General features: G+C 38.9%; 1 protein-coding gene across 1 annotated transcript in view; it reads right to left on the bottom strand.

Annotated features, from left to right (window-relative positions):
• The window catches only part of LOC109301605 (sodium channel protein type 2 subunit alpha), a gene marked incomplete at its 3' end in the record, with an annotated part of 140843 nt that overhangs the window by 45309 nt on the left and 73178 nt on the right, over window positions 1-22356 (bottom strand). The window contains exons 13-17 of the mRNA XM_019522840.1: window positions 20311-20443; window positions 14704-14942; window positions 13215-13388; window positions 9701-10057; window positions 6631-7110 (exon numbers count right to left, since the gene is read on the bottom strand). Of these exons, the coding sequence (XP_019378385.1) occupies window positions 6631-7110; window positions 9701-10057; window positions 13215-13388; window positions 14704-14942; window positions 20311-20443 (1383 nt within the window). The remainder of the gene's footprint in view (window positions 1-6630; window positions 7111-9700; window positions 10058-13214; window positions 13389-14703; window positions 14943-20310; window positions 20444-22356) is intronic.

The following is a 22356-nucleotide window of genomic DNA, read 5'->3' as shown; positions in this document are numbered from 1 at the left end:
AGCCCAGCCTCTGGCTTCTTTACTTTTCATTCCATCCAGGAAGAGCACACACCAACTGCTGAAACCTCCTTAGCCTGATGAAGGGTTTTTGAACCCAAAAGCTTGCTTAATAATTGTTTTCCAACTATTTAAGTTGGTCTAATAAAAGATATCAGATTCACGCAAAGAACCTTGTCTGCCTATGCCCTTAGACCAACACAGCTACAACCTACACCCCTGCAACTCCTATCAGGAAAGTTATTGACTGCACAAAATCCCACCAGCTATAATGCAAACCTATATGCTGATAGGGCTGCCTGGGGCATAAGGGTCCAACAGTGGCATTACTAGGCAAGGCGATAGGGGCAACTTCCCTGGGCACTGACTTGGGGGAAGGGGAGATAGACATGCAAGGAGAAAAAAAGTGGCTGCTGCATGCAGCCACACAGTCATGATCTCAGCAGCCACTAGCATTTGACACTTCCATTTTGCCTCAGGTACCCAGTTTGTTCCTACATGCTGCTGTCAAATGTCCAGACTTTACTCATCTGATTTACATTGTGTTTTGTAATGTTTCCAACTGAATGCAACAATCGTACTTCATTGTGATGTTGTAAATAGCACCGTAATGTTGAGTAAGTGAAATGGAATATAGAAGAGCAGTGTGGTACACTGGGTACAAAATCAATACTAAGATCCTGATCTATTTTTTCTTTTAATTTCTTTTTCAAAGTAAAAGAATAAATTAATTTTCCTCACTTCAGGCAGGTTTACCATTTTTAGATTGGGGAGGGGAGGGGATCAATTTTCTTGTATAACTTAAAGAGATCAGATGTCATCAAAATAGGCCAGATTTTGCTCTCAGCGTTCTCTTTGCACCCCCAAAATATATATATGTAGGTATAGTTAAGAACAGAATTGATCTCTGAAGGTTTGATTTTCAGAATATGTTTTCTGTAAGCTTTTACCAAATGCTCATGTCATGTTTTGATTGTGTAAATTAAATTAATCTAATGCTTTATGATACTTCAGTTATTGCAGTAATAATAAAATTGCTAATACGAATTTAAAGAAAATCACTTCACAAGTTATACAATAAAAATTAAACATATAAACACAATTGAAAAACAATTTGAATTTGCGGATTATCTTCATTAACAACCAAAATATGTTAGTAATTCTAAAAATCTATCAACTTTTCATTACCAATATAATATACTCATTTAGTGCTTAAGATAAGGTTCTTTTTATGTTAATGAGAAACAATACCATACATAATCCCTCTTTTCTTTTAGTTTCTTCAAAACTAGAATCCTGAAACTATTGTCAAAGCTAGAAAACTTACACAGCATGCACTTAAATGCATCAGAGTATCACTAAAAATTACATATATAAGTCAGCAGCTGAATCATAAAAATGTTGGGCTTGCCAATCTTGCCTGACCATGCTGTGATGTGAGTCACATGACTCAGCAAAGAGCAGCTGTGAATGTTTCTACTGTATTGCAATGAATGGGGCAGGAACATAGCTGAGTAACATGCAGGCCAGTCAATATCCATTGGAAAACTGATAATATACATGTATAACTTGCTTAGGTAACCTGTGTAAAATTGGTGACACGTTGCTCTGTCTGGTTAAAAAGCACCAGAGCTGCATTCTTGACTGATCCAGCTGGATTTTACTCCTGTGAGAAGTAAGAATGGTAGGAAGTGAAGTTCAAGATACAGTACTTCTGCTTTTATGCTCTGGAAATTCTTATACAATTATGTTTACTGATTAGATACTTAAATTCATTCACAATAGTATGTTAATGTATAAGAGCATAAGGTAATAAACATTTTTAGACTTCTAAATACTAATTAAACAAAAGTTGTAACATCATGGCCTGAAAATTGTAAGGAAGTATTGAGCCAAGAAGCTATTTCAGTCACTTTTCTAATCACAAACTCATCTTGAACTCCTTTCTTTTCCAAGGTCATTTTTTCACAAATGCTCAGTATGGATCTTCCAGAAATGTCCTCATGCCTTCTTATATCAGAGTCAACAATACAACATAATCATCCAGTGAAGTGAAGGAACTAGGGGCCATGACTCAAACCTCCCCAGGATTTAAGTCCCTAAAGTAGTACTTAAGTGGAATTTTGCTACATAAATCCAAAATCACCATTCTGAAAATCCCTCCACCTGCAACCCAAGCTTGGAGATGCTTAAATACCATAGATGCCTCACCTCTTAATTTTCTGTTTTGCAAGGTATTTACAAGTTTTGCTTATGTACATACCCCAAAATTATTCACATTTGCACTTAGCTTATCCCTGAGCCCATTCTGGATCCTGTAACTATGCACTCTTTCACCAAATTCCCACAGTTCTTGATTTTGGAAAGAATTCTTAAAGCATACACACGTATGGGATTACATTCCTGAGTCCAGTGACAGCTATTTTTCCATTTCAAAACAGAGGCTCTGGAGGAGGAAACCCCTTTCATATTATAGGGCTTGTACCCCTATGAGAGACCTAGGTTCAAGTCTTTCCTTTGCCTGAGAAGATTTGCACCTACACATCCTTTTCTCCCTGGATGCATGTACACATACTATTAGCCTGAAGTAATAAACTCTGGCACATAATGTGCCAGAGTTTTTTTGCTCCCAGGTGCTGCATTTACATGTGTATCCAAGATCACAAAACACTGAGCCAGGTTGGAGAAGTCCTGGTAGGTGGCAGGCTGGCAAGTGGCTCAAGGCATCAACCTGCCAGCCAAGGGCTGCTCTGACCCAGCTCATTGTGCTCTGGAGAGACTGGTCAGGGCACAAGAGTGCTTCAGTGCAGGGCTAGCCAGCAGGCAGGCTCCACATTGAAGCGCTCTCATGCCCCAGGCAGCCCTATCAGTATGTAAGTTTGCGTTGCTGTGCAATAAAGAACTCTACTGCAAGATAGTACTTGTATTTACAAGTACTAACCTGAGGTTGAGTTAATTAGTTTCCTGCAGCCTAATAGGGCTGCACCTGTAGATGTTGAGACTTTACTGATTAGGCAGCTCCACAGTAAATGTCTCTTGTGTAGGTGCACTCCCTGAGTACCTTAACCCCCATCTCATTTGGTGAGGTTTAGATAAGGTATCCCAGCAGCCACTTTTAAACCTGCAGGGGCTTATATATAGGATGATGGGGCCACGCTGGAGCATTCTAATTAGAACATGATTCAGTCTGCTCTGATGCATTCTAATTAGAATGCAAACCAGAATGTATATAGGCACCCCTAGTTATTAAAGCACAGCATAACTCACTGGAAATGTTGTGAACAGACTCTAGAATTTCTGCATATCAACTGCCTCTACTACCTGCCCAAAAACATAATCACTCGAGGATGCTCCTGCCTGGAATAATATTACAAACTGACCATGTTTTAAGACATGTGCATTATCACTAGTATGTAATGAGAACCGGAAGTTCACTGATCTCCTATCAACAGTAATATCAATGACCGAGTCATCATCAGGGAGGTGCTCCTTCCCTGTCCCCCCTCCTCCCAGTGTAAAGTGCAGTAAGGCAGAAGTGAACTATTTGCTACAGACTATCTTAAGGTAACACACAGGGTGAGGTCATACTTTCATTGGGAACAGTAGCAAAGCACTAGCATATTAGGAGGTATTTAATTAGTAAATGTTAGTGGGTATCACATATTCACTTGCAAAAGTTGTGAATCATTGGAATGTTTGGGCATACAAAGGACCTCAACAAAAGTGCTTAAATGAAAGCATAGGGTTAGCTTTATGATGTAGTGGGATTATGCAGCTAATTTTTTTTAGTTTAGAGAAGAGAAACCTGGGGGATATTTGATAAGTATCTTCAAATACCTAAAGGGAGGTTATAAAGAAGATGGAGATGGGCTTTTCTCTGTGACTGTAGGGGATAGGACTAGGAGAAATGGCCTCAAACTGCAGCAGAGGAAAATTAGGTTAGAAATTAGAAGGAACTTTCTGACTATAAGGATGGTCCACCATTGGAAAAGGCTACCTAGAGAAATTGTGGAATCTCTATCTTTGGAAATTTTCAAGTGCAGGTTAGAAAAGATACTTGGATGGGATAGTTAAGTCAGGGATGATCCTGTCTTGTGCAGGGGCTGGATTAGATTTAAAAAAAATGTAGAATTTCTCACAGGTAGGAATTGCCAATGGGAAGCTGGCATTCATACCATGTTGAAGTCAGATTTATATATAGTAGGATAAATTTTAAAAAGTTTTAAAAAAAGGAGAATCTGGTGGGAGCTTCAGGGGTCTTTAGGGTCCTGTGCTGCTTGATCCACTTTAGGAACATAGCACAGATCTTGGAAACAAAAGCAAACACAATGCAAAAGAAGTGAAAATCCTTCATATTATATATGGATCCCACTGTGATATTTACATTCATCAGAATTAATCTGATTTCAGGAGGAACTCAGTATTGGAAGCAGAGAGACAGAGGACTCTTTTTAAAATGCTTTCTGAGTACCTGTTCCTGATATTTATAGAGCCTAAGATGTTCTATTGATATATATTGATGTTCACAGGATTTTCTTTTAGTATCATTCATACAGTATCTAGAGTATCACTGCCAATCCCAGTCAATATGTAAAACAGTAGTTGAATGTGATAGTATTTTCTACTTCATAGAGAATCTTCAATTTGAGACATTCAGTGTTTCACAAAAATGAATAAATGTAGTCTGACAACATTGCTGCATCTTATATAATTGTCCTGATTTTACAGACGAAGAAACAGTCACAGACTTTAATCTATGATTCTTCCACACTTGAGTTCCAAAACAGTATATACGGATACAGTAGAATATTGTATTAGCGAAAGAGGAAGATGACTTATTATATTTCCAGGAGAATGGTTGGGCAGAAAAAAACCCAGAAGGCCTAGGGGGTAGGCTTTTATGAAAAAATTATCTGTTTAAAGTAGAGGTAGGGAAAGACCTGCATTAATGCATGTAATATTAGTTGATGACCACAGTAGTAGAAAGACTCTGGCAAGCAGCACAGTAACCTTGGCTGCACTTTGGTAGCAGTGAACATCCAGGGACAATAACTGTGAAATGATGCAACAGTCAAACATATTGCAAGGTGCTTGAAGGAGAAGCACTTCAGAGCCAATGAAAAGGTCTGTTAAAGGATTAATTTCAATCAGTTTTCCTGTACTGATCTACATGGAACCATTCATTTCAAGGTATCAAGTAAGTACTCACATTAACAATTTTTAAACAAAATCTTTTTCTTAAAAGTGACAATAAAGACGTCTCAAGGAAAATCAGGTTAAGTGGCTCCAAGTCTGAGTTAGCCAGTAGGAAAAAGGATCTTAGAGTGAGATTTAAAATCTTATGTGGACTTTAGCTCAAATTGAAAGGTTGTGTCTTAGAGCAGTGATGCCCAACCTTTCAGCTCCATGAGCCAGATAAGTGGCCCAGTTTAAGTTTTCAGGCTGGATCCCATGCAGGGCTGGCATCTGAGGTCACTTCACAGGTGCAATCCAGCATGCCAGCCTGGCCCTGCACACTGGCATGATCCCACACATCAGATCCAGCCACATACCAGCCCAATTCTGTGCACTGGCCTGATCCCCTGTGCTGGATTCAATTGTGTATCAGCTTGATCTAGCATTCAGGGCCATGATGTTATCTAGCCTGCAGGACTCCTCATGGGTACAGAAATTTGGCAGCAGGGGAGAGGCAATGAACGCTGCCATTGCTTCCCTACCATCAAATTCCCAGGCCCATGGGGAACTCCACAGGTGGACTGGACCCGTCTCACAAGCCAGAGGATAAGCGCCACTGTCTTCGGTTATGTCTATGTGGCATAAAACATTGCTAGATAGAAGGATGCTTGAACTAGATCAGAATGAGCTATCTTGGGTACTGGAAGTGCTAAAATTATGTTAGTGCAGATCTGTGCCTAAGCTCATCAGTCCTTCTGATTCAGAGAGAGATAAATGGTACATTACCTCATGCAGACATTCTTATACATTTTTATCTATTGTTGCAAAAACTATTTGGTTCAAATGCCTCACTGCTGACAAAAGGAGAACCCATGACTATGAGCAGGGATTCATACTGGGATACATTTTTCTACACCTCTCTACTTTTCAGCCTCTAGGGTACTAGCTCATAGCTCTAGCCAGTTGTTACTCCTGATGGTGTACCGGTGGTCTGCATAAAATGGGTTCTTGGTCTTGGACCATTATTCAGGTATCTGTGGTGTGGAAAAAAGCCCCCACAAAAAACAAGTCACCTTTAGCAAGCAGTGACTTTTTCTACAGGTGCCCCCTCCAGAAACCAATTGAAATGGTCAGGTGCATTGGTGGAACAAGTAAGAAACGTGTGTATTAGTGTATATTTTGCAGTATTCTTAGGTCTATCAGATTGTCACCTTTTGGAAATACCAAATTCACTTAATAAAATACAAAATTAGTCTTGATTTTTAAAATCACTGTATGTGTCCTGATTATCACAAAATTCTACATTCATATTTGATGCTTGCAACATTATATATCAAGATGTGTTACATACAATTACAAGCTTATGCTATGCAGGAATCAATGTTAGATTCAAAAACAAATGTTAGACACTTCATTATTTTAGAAAGAAAAAGAAAGCATCTCATAAAATAGTCCTACCTCTTTGCTTTCCTCCAGATCTGACTCACTGCTGAACTCCTCTGTATTTAAATTTTCAAAATCAGATTCCCCGACAGCAATTGGTACTGTCACAGTGAGGCTTGGATTGTTTATGAATGACATGTAATCACTTTCATCGACGACATATTTTTCCACACTGCTGCCTATGCCGCTGGTAGTTCCATTTCCTTCTTTAAGATAGTTAAGGTTTTTACCTATTTCTACTATGGTATGGTTGGAAATGCAACTGTCTTTTTTGTTGTTAAGATCTTCAAGAGGTTTGATTTCATCTAATGCTTTTTGCTTTCTTACAAAAGCTTTTTGGATGAATTCACGTGCTTTTCTTTTCACAAAATCGATTCCTTTCTGAATCCTTGACACAGCAATCTGCAAATTGTTCATTTCATTATCATCATCTGTAGCAGCAAGGTTGTCTGAACTAAATGAGCTCAGAAGCAAGGCCAGAAAGAGGTTGAGTACCTAAAAAACAGTAAAGATAAAATATATGTGGATCTCTCATTTTTTAATGATTACACTAATTTCTTTATGGATTGTACAATATGACAGAATTTTTATATTATGATTAGTACTAGTATCAAACTACCTGACTGCTGCTCTTCCTTGCTACATTACTTGCTACAATATATCCTGCTAAAACCATTTTCCAGGTTGGACATCCCATAAAAACTAGCCACTGCCTCCACAGCCAATGAGAAGTCCTTGGCATCAGAACCACTTCAGTTCTACTGCACAGAGTGAAAAGGGTGGGTGGATGTAGGATCCAGAGAGAGGTGCTAGAGCAGACCCATCATATGCTGCAAAAGAGCCTGGATAGAGATATTACACTGGGGAATCATTTGTGGGGCACTCTGCAGCAACTCTGGAACTTGAAGATGGGAAAAATCTTCCACCTCTTCCTCTACTATCCATTTGTGAAATGTTAAAGGCCGTGGACATGCATTATATGTATAGTGAGAAATATACACTTTTGGTGCTTTAAAAAGCAAGTTTCAGGTGTTCAAGTGGTTTGTCGTTGAAAAACAGCAGTATTGAAACACAATTCAAACTTCATATTCCATTTTCATGGTACTGCCAATTCCCTGAAAATTCTTAGCACTTCAGATTAATGCCTTTCTATACCCTGAGGATGGTCGCTTAGCAATGTTTTGCTTTTGCTGGTTAAAAAAATTGGCAATCATAAATACAATATTCAATAAATGCTGTAGAAATAAATACTAGTCCAACACACCAATGCACCATATAAAGGTAGCATCCCTAGTGTCCTTGTTTGGATTAAACTATTAGAATATATAGTCAATAGATCAGTATCAAGGAAATGATAGGAAACAGCAGCATGGTTATGTCAAGAACACATCATATCAAACTAATTTAATTTCAAGATAAGATATGTGTCCTAGTAGATAATGGAACCAGTAGATATAGTGTCTCTTGACCTTAGGTAGCCTTTTGATGAAGGCCTATATAAAATTATCATAAAGAAACTAAGGAAAATGGTTCATTTAATTATGATAAAGTGAGTGTAAACTGGTTGAAAAAACAGGTTCAGAGAATGGTTATCAATAGTTTACCATCACTTGGGGAGGACATATGATTTGGGTTCCCACAAAAATTTATCCTGGGCCCAGTTTTAATTAATATTTTAATTAATTACTTGCATGATGGACCAAGGGATACACTTATAAAAATCGCAGGAGACACAAGGCTAGGAGATTTTATAGCACTTAGCACAGAAGAATAAAATTCATATGATCCTAAGAAACTCCAGTCATTCATATGATTGGAGCAACTGCTCAAAATCCCTAGGATGAAATTCAGTAACAGATTAGCTGGATAGAAGTAGTGTAGTGATGGGTGGACAGACAGAGCATGAGCCCTGGCCATTGCCTAAGTTAGGGGGAAGGAGAATGGAGTGGATGGTACCTCAGCCTCCCAGCACCTGCTTCCCACATTTCTGTGCTTTCTGGCTCCACCTCCAGTAGTAAGCAAGGACATGTAGCTCTGTCAAGTGGCAGTAGGTGGTAGTAACTAGAGTTGCTGGCAGGAGATGTCACCCCATTTTTCTTCTGCCAAAACCCCATTCTTTTTTGCCTGCTTGACATGTGTGATTGCAGCAAAAAAAATATGGTGACATTTCTCTTCAGAGCGGCAAACTCCAACTTCTGCTCCTGTGCTGTTGTTCAAGCCTCTGAACTTTGAGGCCTGCAAAGAAGGTAAGGAGGGAAGAGGAATGGGGGACTGCCCCAGGGGAAGTCCCGACCAGTTACACCTCTGCTGGCTAAACAGAAGTACCAAAGAAAAGGATGAGACTTAAAGTGGATCACAAATGTTGCTATTACATAAGTGTAATAGTCAAGTGTAATGCTGTTGAAAAAAAACACAATTGTTGTTCTGGTTGTATTAGTTAGCTAGGAGTAGTATAAAAGGCAGGGTAAAGTAGTGCCTTAGAGACTACCTGTTCAGAGAGGCATAAGCTTTCATAAGAGACAGACTACTTTGTCAAATGTTAACAAAAGCTTGTGCCTCTGAGCAAGGTAGTCTCTAAGATGCCATCCTACCATACCTTCTGCCTGACTTCAGGCAAACTAACCTTTGTCTACTCAAGAGCAATGTATGCAAGACACTGGCACTAGTGAGTTCTTAGTTGGAGTACTTTTTTCAGGTTTTGCCATCACAATTGAAGAAGACAAATTGGAAAAAGTCCAGAGAAGAGGAATAAAAATTATATGAGCTTTTAACTTTCCTTCTATAAAGATGGTTTAAAAACTGAGTTTTATTTGATAGATAAGAGAAGACTGGAGAAGGGGGACATGATAATAACCTTCAAATATTTATTTTTTTTATGAAGACAATCATGGCTAGATTTTAAAAAAAATTCTAACTGCTGAGATTTTTAAGCCCTTGAACAGGTTACTTAGGAGGGTAGTGGAATGCCTGTCAGAGTTTAAGGGAAAATTAGACAAACTGCTCCCATGTATGATGGGGGTTCAGGCATATTTTACTCCAATAAGTATTGTTTGTCTCAAATATTTGAAAAACATTAATTACATACCACTAGGTTTCCAATCACCATGACCATCATGAAGACAGTAAGGCACATGGTTTGACCTGCAACCTCCATACAGTCCCACATGGTCTCTATCCATTCTCCACAAAGCACTCGGAATACAATCAAGAAAGAGTGGAAAAAGTCATGCATGTGCCAGCGTGGAAGTTCACAGTCATTAGAGATCTTGCAGACGCATTCCTTGTAGCTTTTACCAAACAGCTGCATGCCAACCACCGCAAAAATGAAGACAATGATGGCCAGCACCAAGGTTAAATTTCCTAAAGCCCCCACTGAGTTACCAATAATCTTTATCAACATATTTAGCGTTGGCCAAGATTTTGCTAACTTGAAAACTCGAAGCTGAAAAACAAGAGAAAGATGCCTGGTTATTCATGTTGTTAATTATAACAAAGTCATTGTAGAGCATTTCAGATTTTAAGCAACCCAAAACACATGACGGTGAAACGTCTTATTTGCTACAAGCCTTAGTCATGAATTGTATGGTTTTCAAAGAACCTGGCCATACAGGCTTAGCAGGTTTCTACAATTAAGCACCTACAAATTGAAGTCTTGGCACAGAAACACTAAATGTGATTGATGCTTGAATACATCAGTGTGATCATTCTCCTCTTATAAAGTTGATACAGTTTGATGCTTATTCCACCTGCGTGACAATCCTTCTTGGTTTCAAATAAATCAGCCACCGACCATTTTTTTTATTATCCCCTTCTTTGTTGAAACTCCTTTGTTGCCCCTTGCCCTGCCAACCCAGCATTTGTGACTTCTGATGCCTGACGCCTTGCTACTTACTCTCCCCGGTACCTGCAGTTCCCTCGGGCTGCACACTTCACTGTCTCCCCTGCACTCCCTCCACGCTGCACTGCATGCTCTCCCCTGATTTCCCTGCCACTGAGCACCATGCAGTCTCTTCCACACTCCCTCCACCCCACACCATGTGATTTCTTCCAGGTCAGGGTAGGAGTTATGACAATAGCATCCCTCATGACAATAAGTAACTTGTTTTTCTTGTATGGAACCAAATGAAAAGCCTGTCTTTGGAAGGTAATGGCAATGACGAAGGCCTTTCATAGACTTATTTATTTTGTCATTCTGACTAACATTGACACCTGAAGAAATTCAGATGAGGAGTCTGTTATGCTGGGCTAAAGAACACTATTAAGGCTCTTATCCATTTTTCCATAAACATCATTTAACCATCTAGAGAAATTCTAGTGCTGCTGAGATAACTAGACTTTTGTGGCTATTATTGTTTGCATTCCTGGAGCATCTAGAGGACAAATGGGACCATTATCCTGGGCACTTTCCAAATAAAGTTCTGAACACAAAGCTTCCTATTTCCTCTCACATCAGATATATATTATTTGACCAGATTAATCAATGACATTTCCTGGTTACATAATCTCAGTGCCAGAAAGTATCAATGGGGCAAAATAAAAATGATTGCTAAACTGCCCAAGTCTGGAGGAAGGAGATTGCAGGAGATCTGCTGCAGGAGATCTAATGTTTTTTTTTCCAGGTGCAATGGACATTTCTTGGCTGTCCATCAAGCCTAAAGTGCCTCCTACTGTAATAAGGAACTAGAAGAGAACTTCAATTCTCCTTCCTCCATTTTTTCTGTATCCTTTATGTTAAATGATTTAAAAAACGCATTTTCTTTTGCCCAGGAAGAAGATAATTTTCTTCTTCCTTTGCCAAAGAGGAAACTCCATTTCTTTCAAAGAAAGTTATTTCTTGGTTTTGCATAGCACTGATGGATATTTTAAAGGACCTAAAATGATGTGCAATTTGATATTTTAGAAATTTGTCTTTCAGGAATGGTCTCTGAGGCTTGTTTGCATTGTATGCACACACAGATCTAGAGTGAAAACTGGGGTTAATTTTCAGCATATTGCTTGTACTTATTTAGCCATAGAGGAATATTTGGATATGTTCTAGGAATGACACATAATTATGCATTGTGTCTGATTATTGACTCTATGTCCTCAAAAGCAAATTCTGGGGGGAAATTTTGAGAAATCCCACTCAGGGATGACCTATTGTATCAACCAGCAATCTCTAGTTATATTTTTTGGATCTTTGCAAACCATGATGCTAAAATTAAGGTAAAAGTCATACCTGCTTTGATTTTTCAGTATGAAATTATCTGCATTAGGGTCAAAATATTCTTGATTTTAAACTGCTGGTAGGAATGACTCCATTCCAGAACCTGGCAAGTTACCACAGATTATGTTTACCTGTACAAAAGCACTCATTGACATATTGCCTATGATTGGATAAAATCATAGAAATTGTAAACTGAACTTTCTCTGACTATTAAGAGCACTGGCAGACATTAATTTAATAGTGTGATGGGATATGATCCCAGATCCCAACGATCACACATGGACATTACAAGACATGTGACTTTTGGGATCAAGGATGGATAACAATTGCATGACTGCTGCAGGGACACTCGCACTGGGAACCAGCACCTGATGCCTTACTTCAGCTGGTGCCCTTTCAACTTACAAGTGTGTGTGGAGCCCAGGATCATGATCCCAGGCTTCATGTGCACTGGGAATTTTATACCCATTCACCATGCAGCCAGTGGGTTTCCTTTGTGGAATTTAAAATAAATATACCAGGCACACCTGCTTGAGCTGCCCAGTGTGTGGGCTGGTAGGTGCCAGGAGCGGGAGCTCATAGAGTCTCCCCACCCAGGAAATTTAAACCTGCACAACTAGACAGATCAGCATGTGCTGCATGGCACATAGTTTTAAATTTCCTTGGGGAACCCCAGTGATTCTCTCCATCTAGCCCTTGTCAACCCATGTACCAGGACATTTGTAAGCTTAATATCTCCCAAGGACCTAAGAGTCATTTCTTAGGAGTCTGGATGGGAAGGGAAAGATCTTTTAAGGACAATTTATACAGCTGTCACACACAAATAATTATTTTGTTTTTGTCATGTTAGCAAACATGCTAAAAGTCCAATTAATCAAAGAGATCATGCCAGGAGAAGCCGATGAAGAAAAATCTAATAGATTATTTCAGGAAATGAAACATATAAATTGCAATGAATAAATGTACAAAAATAGACTTCTATTCTTGAAAAATATGACTCTGTGACAAATTGTATTTTTTCATATCTCTAACTCTGTAGAATTGATGACTGAATTTATTATTAAAGACCTACTTAAACCTTATTTTAGAGAGTCAAATAACACCTAGTACTCACTACACAGAGATGAATATCAAGATACAGAAAAGAGATTTTAAAGTAAGATGACTTTGGCAGTTTACTTTTTCAGAGTTGCTTTCTACTGATAGTAAAAGTCAGTGGGTTAGAACTTCAGTGTGTATAAATTATAACTGTGACAAAATTTACATACACCAGGTTTATAAAATACAAACAAAAATTTTAAAACATAATTAGTATAGGCATGCTTATAAAATATAATGCAAAATGTAAAAGTAAAAGAAATATAAAAGTGAGACTTGTTATTAGAATATTTACCAATCTGAAAGATCTGAGAACAGATAAGCCTTCCACATTTGCAAGACCAAGTTCCATCAAACTAAGGCTCACAATAAAACCATCAAAAATATTCCATCCTTCTTGGAAATAATAATAAGGATCCATGGCAACTATCTTAAGAAACATTTCTGCTGTGAAGATCCCGGTAAATACCTTAAAACAAAGTAAGTTTTGTTACCCTAGCAACACTGAGAAATATTTTACATTACAGGTAATGTTTTTATCTCAGCAGCACATTTTGTCAAGCTGTATGTTGCCAGCAGTTCTTATCATTTGGAAAAAAGTTTCTTTTACAAATGTGTAGACTTCCAAATATTTCCATACCCTGGATTTAACAGTTATTTTTAGAAGGGAAGCTTAATGTACCTTTCAACATTTTAATGACAAATGGAAAAAAGGCGAAGTAGGGAAGTTTGTCTTCATTTCAACCTGCTAATAAGCATGAAGACTGCCATATAGAACCTACTCTTACTGTTCCTGCCAATTTGTGTTCAAAAACCACCTTTACTCTGTTGCTAAAGGTGAAATTAAGACCCACATTTTAAACAGTATGAGTAATTAACTGTTCGACCAGTTTGCTAATGGATATACTTTAATTCCACTCCAAGTTATTACACTTGAAGGAGGAATCATTGGATATTTAACAGTTTGTGCTATGCCAAAAGTCAGTTTAGATCAGTGGTTCTCAACCTTTTTGGACTCAAAGTACCCCTCATTAGACTAAAGGTACTCCTCAGAAAATGCTAGCTCTTAGCTTTCACTTATTTTAGACTACAGAAAAATAATATAATAGAGCAATTCTTATTTTGCAAAGAACTCAGAAAACCCACAATGGGTCAGAATATGGCACTATAGATTCCTATTTGAAATCTCTGGGTTTATCTTGTGAATCAAGTGTAGGTGTTTGCCCACCTAGCAGTGCTAAAATTACATTGCATCCTGCAGCATCCGTAAAAGGATCTTGTATCATGCTAGTTGAGAATCACTGATCTAGATCATCAGTATAGTCCCTTCTGGCTTTATAATCCATGAATTATATTATAATGGGATTTTGTATCCAAATAACTAGGTTTCCACAAAAGTGATTATCTGAAATTTATTATGCTGATTACCAAACTTTCAGTTAAATCAATAACAATCCTAAATATTATACCACAGTAGGCATTTCCTAGTATCTGCTTTTTATTGGATCATTAATTTAGTAGTATTTTTATAAAAAGGACTGAGTTAAACTCTTTTCCAACAGGCTGTAGAGAAAAAACTGGAGAAGTGCTGTTTCGGAGTTTTACAACCACAGCATTAAAAAAGAGATACACAGAACAGCTTAACTACTTATACTTAAGACATATTAGTCCCAAGTTTCTTTAACTCTATTCAAAGTTTCCTTCAAAAGTAAGAAGGCCACTCAATATTTCTTTATAAGAAAAATATATTTGTATATCACATCAAAAGTTTTTGAAAGACTTACCAGGTTTCCTACTGAAAGCACACCGCTGAACTGCTCTGTCATTGGATAATGCTCCATAGCCATAAACAAAGTATTTAAAACAATGCATATAGTTATAGCAAGATCAACAAATGGATCCATCACAATCAGATTTACAATATGTTTTACTTTTAACCATGGAGCGCAGCAGTCCCAGATCAAGCACGTATTAGCAAATCTATACCAGCATGGTGGACATTTCTGTCTGGATTCTTCAAGTTCTAGAGAGAAAAGTGTAAAGGACATTTTAATGTCTAATTCTTTATTGTCTTCATCAAGTAGGTATTGTTTTAATATCTAAACATTGTCCAGATTTATCCATTACATTGTGTAAAAGCAGTAAGACCAAGACAATGTCTGGTCAGAGAAAAGTTAGTAATTAAGAAAGGCTACTTGACCCAATACATTCTAACACTGGCGCTAAAGGAGTAATAAATATTCAATAAATAAAATCACCACTCATAAACTGCATTTGAAATAGTAAAACAGAGCTTGAATAAGAAAATGACAGCAGCAACCTGACTTATATGGAGAGGTAGCATATTTCAAGTTGCACCTTGCCCACAAAGGACTAATAATGTGATATTCTTATGCCTTGCAAAGTGCCAGATACCTTCTTACCACGAAACTCAAAGGACACAAAACTCTGGGCTTTGTCCATCCTGGCCTGTTCATGACAGACTCAGTCTTCATGCTCTTGTTTTGCACCTTGCTAAACACCTCAGGCTTAGAACCACTGATTGGGATTTATTATAACTTGTCTTTGGAGAAAGAACAATCCAGTCCTTACTTTACATTTATTTCTTCAGAAACATTATGTCTACAACCTGAATGTGATAGGCATGCTGTAAGGCAGACCCCTCAGCCTTATAGTACAAGTAATTCAAGCTGATGCCTACCAGGCAGTGCCAGAATCCACCTATCAACTACTGCTGAACATGACTTACTTCAACTTTAGAAACTGGAAAAGAACTAGTTAATTATTTGAATGGCATCCATTCTGTGTTCTAGGCCCCCAAAACATTGCCTTCTTACAAGTGTGATTTTAGCCCTTGCTTCCAGAATGGCTCAGGATTTCCAGGTGCTAAGTTTAAAAAAATATTATTTCTCTCTCAAAAGTATGGGGTATAGCCCCATGCATACATGACACAACTAGGAGTACATTCAGGAAGTCTCTCTGACAAATTACTATTTAACGCGGGTGTTTAGTGAGATTCTAAAAATCACAGGACATGGCACCAAATGAACCACTAGCTTGAGCATTATGGCAATTCTTATGCTCTTATCTTTACTGTGCTTTTTAGGGCAAGATTAGAGTTAGCAATTATAAACAATGAATAATTATAATCAATTTTAATTTTAATCAATAATTAATTGTGAAATCTAGTGTGCATATCCTAAATGTATTTGTTCTGCAGATGTATGTTTTTACTGCTTTTCGTGTATCTATTGTATGTCATGGATTTTCTTGGACATGATGGGTTCCAAACAATGGAAGAGTTTTTCCAGTGAGCAATATTAGCTGCTCAACATCATCTTTGGCTAGGAGTACTGCAGCATTCTTGTCACCTTCTTGTCCCTGGAAAACATACAAGGGAGTGGTCCATATTCATCAGTCCCCATTCTTTCTGTAACTTTAAGGGTAAACACTGCATTTACACATTACTTCTTATGATTACCTAGTCGATCAACTTCTTACACAGTATAACAAATATCTGGAGATTGGTTTGCAGCACATGCTATTTTATTGTGAGTTGGGGTGTCTTTTCACATGTTTAGGAGGCAGTTTCATTTATCATTTAATTTATCTAAGCTGGTGCTGTCAATGTTAATAACGACAGATTATGAGAGGCCATATTGCAGACCACTTTCCCCAGAAGAAAGGTTAGGGTGGAAACATGAGCAGGATTCATAACTGTTTGATCCTACACTAATGAAATTGTAAGTTTGGATTAATATTTTTTGCCCCTCAGAATAAGAGACAGGCTCATTTAGCAATGGTTGGTCTTTGATTTCTTATCCAGTAGCTTCTGTGTCTACGAGTATGGATTTTCCTATCTGTTTTTAGCAGTATTCTTGTGGCAAGAAGAGGAAAACTAGAACTATTACCAGAATGAGTGGTCTACTGGTCTAGCGGTATTTCCTTGAGGAGAGTCAGGAGGCCCTGTTGCTATCTATCATCTGTTTATATGGCCCACAGAGCCATTGAAACTAGATCACAGGGCTGGTACATGGGCCAGGGATCTGGGGGAGGGGCTTGCCATCAAATTCTCCATGGCAGAGAGCTGGTGGGCACACATGTTAGTTGCGAAGCAAAGCAGCGGGGGAAGGCTAAGGGAAGAGGGACTTGAAAGACCTCTGTGTTAACCCCTGCACTGCCACTGCTGCTCCTGCTTGCTCAGCCACTGTCTTTGGGTCCAGATCTGACCTGCAAGGAGCCCTAAGGTCCAGATTTGGCCTGCAGGGGCACATCAAGTTTGACATCCAAGCTCTAAACAAGAACCGAAAAAAATGGACATGCCTTTAGCTTTGTCCTTTTAACACATTAAAATTTTCCTTTGCCCTGAGGGTCTTGAGGCACATGAGATCCATGCTATTTGGTTTTATTTGTTGTGCTACCTAAGGATAGCAAGAGCATTTGACAAGAGCCTTAAGTGCATGGATAGCAAAACCAATTTAAACAAGGTTATAAAAGATCCCCAAATTATCTATTTGGCAAAGAATATATATTAAAAACTTATTTGGAAGCAAATTCACAGTATGGCAGAAACAAATCAAGAACACTGTAACTGGTTGAACTGATGAACAGGTCCTACTGCCACCTTCTGGATGTCAGCTTTGAATACCTCCAACTCTGCCAATGTGTACAGGTTTGCCAGGTAGCTGTCTGAGGGAGAAGAAATGTTTTCCTTGTTTGAAGTGTTAATTTTACCTCCTTGATAAAGAGCGTAGGTTTAGTGAAAAAAATACTAGCTGTAAAACATTTTTCCTTTTCATTCCTTCAGCTAAATTTTATTTTAATTTAGCATTTATCTTCCCCATTCTTCTATTCCACCAAGGCATATTCACTTTTTAACTATTTTTATGTTTTCCCTTCTTTTCTTTGTTCTTCTTTCTGTAATCAACATCTGGAATTTTTGCTCATAATGTGTGCTTGTGCCTCATTAAGGCTTTTATTTTCTGCTTAGTTTTATTTTCATATTTTGACTACTTGATTTACTTATATTTAAATTTACTTAATTCACAGTTTAAGACAAGTAATTGATTTAGGGGAAATACAGCCATATCTTGAAGCAAAGGCCATGTGTCAGAGCTGCTATGCCTTCACATTTACTATCCAATCTGATATTCAAAGACACTAAGGAACCCACTAATTTCAAAAAGAGTTGCTGTTCAGCATCTCTGAAAAATCACACTACTTATTTAGGTGCCCACATATAGGTTCTATGGACATAATACATAGCTCAGTGATTTATAATGGTTCATTTAAATTTTTGGCCCTGTTACAGACTAAGCAAGCCTCAGTTTGTGCTTCAGTTTTTTCTATGGTGAAATATTTATAACTTAACTGATTTTTTCTGTAAGTCTTACATAAATGCATTAATGTTTTACTGTTGGTTTGAGATCCTTGGGTTGACTAGAACTTCAGGGGTGAAACATATTAACTCATTTTATAAATGTCAAATTAGTTTTCTACTGCTGGTATGAAGTTAGTATTACTGTACTTACTCAAATATAAGGTGGCCCTGAATATATGAACCCTCCCCAATAATTAGATTTTATATATGGAAAAATTATGACTTTGTTATCATTTCCTAGGGACAGACTAAGTATTGGAGGGTTGTCTTGAACCTCCCTCCCCCACAACTGCTACAGCAGGGAGAGCAGTGGCTGAGAGAGGGGAGGATTCAGGTGCCCCCCTGCCCTCTGCCATGCCCACTTCTTCCCCCTGCATGCACCTACCCCCAGCTCCCTTCAGCCTCTGTCCCTCGTCCTCTTCTCTCCTGCTCCTCAGTCCCTGTCTCTTCACCCGCCTGCCTCCTCCAGTCTCTTCCTTTTCCCCTGAAAGTCCTCCCAGTCTCTGGCCCATCTCCCCCACCTTACAGCATGTGAAAGATCACTCTTGCCTGGCTATGCAGTAAAGTTAGTGCTGCTGAGTGGCTGGGCAGGCAATGCAGCGGTGCTGCTGGCTGGGCAGGGGAAGGCATTTCCATGTACTTCATGCCCAGGAGAGATTGCAGCCTAAGCCAGAGAGAAGCTATGCCTGGCAGTAAGGAGGAGAGAGAGGGGGGTGCAGAAGCTGCAGATGGGAAGTGGAAGACCGGCAGCAGGCTGCCATGGGTCTGACACTGGCTCTGACCTGGGCTCAGGGCCAGAGTCAGAGCTGCAGCAGCTGCCTGCTCCCCGCTCTGCTTCATGTGTGAATATAAGATAAGGGACTTTTCCCCTTATGCTGATTGCGGGGAGGAGGAACCTCATCTTATATTCAAGTAAATATGGTATGTCAACTTTAAAATTTATCAGATTATGCACTGTACTACTAAGACTTTCTTTATACACATTCACACATTTGCTATTATTGACATAGCTCTCCTAGATGTAGCAATGGTAACAATGCAAGCATAAACATTGCAAATTTGAAGATTTGATGAGAACTGGTAGCAAGAAAACCAGTGGCTCTTCAAGCCAGCTTCTCAATATGATTGTGACTTGTGGAACTACAACTGGACCAACCAGGGTGAGAAATGTTATGCAAAAGTCCAGCATTGATACAATATAAAAGGGAAGTCCAGGGAGGTGATCCTTCCCCTCTATGCAGTGCTGGTCAGGCTGCAGTTGAAGTACTTCATCCAGCTCTGGGTGCTGCTCTTCAAGAGGGATGTGGCTAGCACTGAGGGTCCAGAGAAGGGCAACTTGCATGGTCAGGGGGCAGCAGATCAGGCCCTATGAAGATAAACTAAAGGGCCTGAATCTATTCAGCCTCCACAAGAGAAGACTGAGAGGGGATCTGGTGGCCGTCTATAAACTCACCAGGGGCGATCTGCGGAAAATAGGTGAGGCTCTGTTCCCCCAAGCACCACCTGCGATAACAAGGAATAATGGCCACAAATTGATTGACAGCAGGTTCAGACTTGATATCAGGAGGCATTACTTTATGGTTAGGGCTGCCAGGCTCTGGAATGGACTCCCAAGGGAGGTGGTGCTCTCCCTTACCTTGGAAGTCTTCAAGAGGAGGTTGGATAGATATCTGGCTGGGGTATTATGATCCCAGCACTCGTTCCTGCCCAGGGCAGGGGGTCAGACTTGATGATCTGTTCAGGTCCCTTCCAACCCTAGAAACTATGAAACACCCCAAAAAACAAACAGGAAATCTACGAGAGATTTTGGAATGAAAGCCTAATTTCAAAACTCATTGTATTTTATTTTAACCATAAGATTATTTTTTCCCTATAAACTCTAATAGAGACACTTCAAGTGTTGTGGAGCTTCCTCTATCCAGCTATTAATGCAAATGATTATATTTATTGCCTCACAAAATCAGTTACAAGGAAACATACCTAGTTATACCAAACATACCACACCACATACCTTCCATTGTATTTGTGAGCATGCTGGCTATACTCATTGCTCTTTGCCTTGCACTGGGATCTGTTAAGTAGTCCATAGGAACATGGTAAGAACTTGAACGTCTCTTTCTTAATTCTGTTTCTGTAGAGGTGCCCTGAAAATAAAGTGATGATAAAATGGGTTATAATTATGTGTGTTGACTTAAAAAATAAGTATTGCATTGGTCCAGAGGTGCTCAACCTTTTGGCTCCACAGACCAGATGACAGGCGCTGCATGACCAAGTTCCACATGGAATCAGCTGGTCCCTGCAAGCTGGGGTTAGACACCAGGGTCCTGCATAATAGGACCAGGCTCTTGGCCCTGCAGTGCCTCTTCCCAGTCCTGGGTGCCAGATTTGGGGCCTTATACTGGGGCCCATACTCGGGGCCTCAATCTGGTCTCACATGCCCAATCCAATGCATAGGGTCATGTCCTGCAGCGCTCCCCATGGACCCATGGGGATCATCATGGGCCAAATTTGACCCATGTATTGAGGATTAAGCACTTCTGTACCAGTCCTATAAAACAGTGTTAATTTCAAGGAAAATAAAGGTCAGACAAGTTCTTATCTTCTGCACACTGATTTCATGCGAGTCCTACTTCTACAAGGAACGATTATCTTTAAATGCATGAACCACATAAGGATTACTCATATTCTTAAATAATTTGCTGAGTATGTGCTTAAATACTTTGCTGAACTGGTACTTAGAAATTGATTTTGCATGTCTGTCTCCATTTTTTATTTTAATGACATTTTACTAATTACATTTTAATTTATGTATTTATTTGTATCCAAAATGTAATTATTAAAATTTGAAAAAGTTCCACAAAAAATTTACATTGAGCTTTGTAATTTATCATTTAAATTGCCATTTACATTTATAATTAAGTGGACACACTTTTTATGAATATGACTATTGCACAGGATACACAGACAACTTTGTATGTTCATGAGGTATACATGTTTTCTTGGAATAGATTAAGTTTCTAAAGTTTGTTAACATCTACATTTTGAAACCAACATAAAAGGACAAGAATTATCTGAAAGTCTTGAAATCTATGTAAAATATAACTGAACTAAGAGTAAGTATATTGAACTAAGTATATTTCCTGTAAGTATACTGAACTAAGAGTAATGCTACCCAACTAAGATATACTGTCTCTTCAAGAGTGCTACTTATGGTTAATGATAATTGCACCTGAGTTTAGTTTGTTCCACTAGCTTCAAATAATTTAATTATTATTTTTGTAACTTTTGCCATTATATCTGACATATGAGTATAGCACTTCCCAATTAAATCTTCAATTAGTATAATGATAGCCCGGATGCATAATAAAGTAATATATTTTGCATATTGTATCTATGAAATAGTTTAGCATTTTATCTCATTGATTGTTATAGGTAATAACATGTAATTACAAGGATTAACATTTATTCTCATATATATAGTTTAAGATGGCTAGAAAAAAACCTCAGTTTTTATCCTATTTAACAGACTACATTAAAAGTATTACAAAATGCAGAAACATTCCAAGTGTGGCCAACCAGGGATCATTCCCAAGAGATTTCATTTTGTACAGATCTTGGCTAGTGCACGAAAAAAAAGCCACCATACCAGAACTATTGCAAACTTTTTAGGTCTGTGTAAACAAAACAAGGGGCATGTGTGCACGACACTTTAAAGTGGGCTAAATGCTTTTGCACCACTTTAATGGTGTCAGTCTTTGCATGCCTCAGTGGCATAATGTGCATTAATTTCAGCCACTGGAGGAAATTTGGCAGCGTAATGTGGCTTAAATGACTTGGGGCTCAGCAAACCAGAATTCTGAGGAGGAGTTTTAGTTTGCTGCCCCTACACCTGCAGAGTGAAGCAAAGGGCTCCGTGCAGCTCAGGGGCTCTGCAGGAAGCCCTGCAGGCAGCCTTGCAGCAGCCTGGGAAGGCAGGCTCTGCCCAAGAAAAGTGGCAAGCCTGATTTCCCCCCCCTCCCGATGGAGCCTGCCTGAGCTGGGGACTGCCCAAGCGGGG

This window comes from Gavialis gangeticus, unplaced genomic scaffold, assembly GCF_001723915.1.
Source record: "Gavialis gangeticus isolate Ggan-Ray unplaced genomic scaffold, GavGan_comp1, whole genome shotgun sequence".
Taxonomy (NCBI): Eukaryota; Metazoa; Chordata; order Crocodylia; family Gavialidae; genus Gavialis; species Gavialis gangeticus.
The sequence above is the reverse complement of the archived record's forward strand: the minus strand, read 5'-3'. Positions and strand labels throughout refer to the sequence as shown.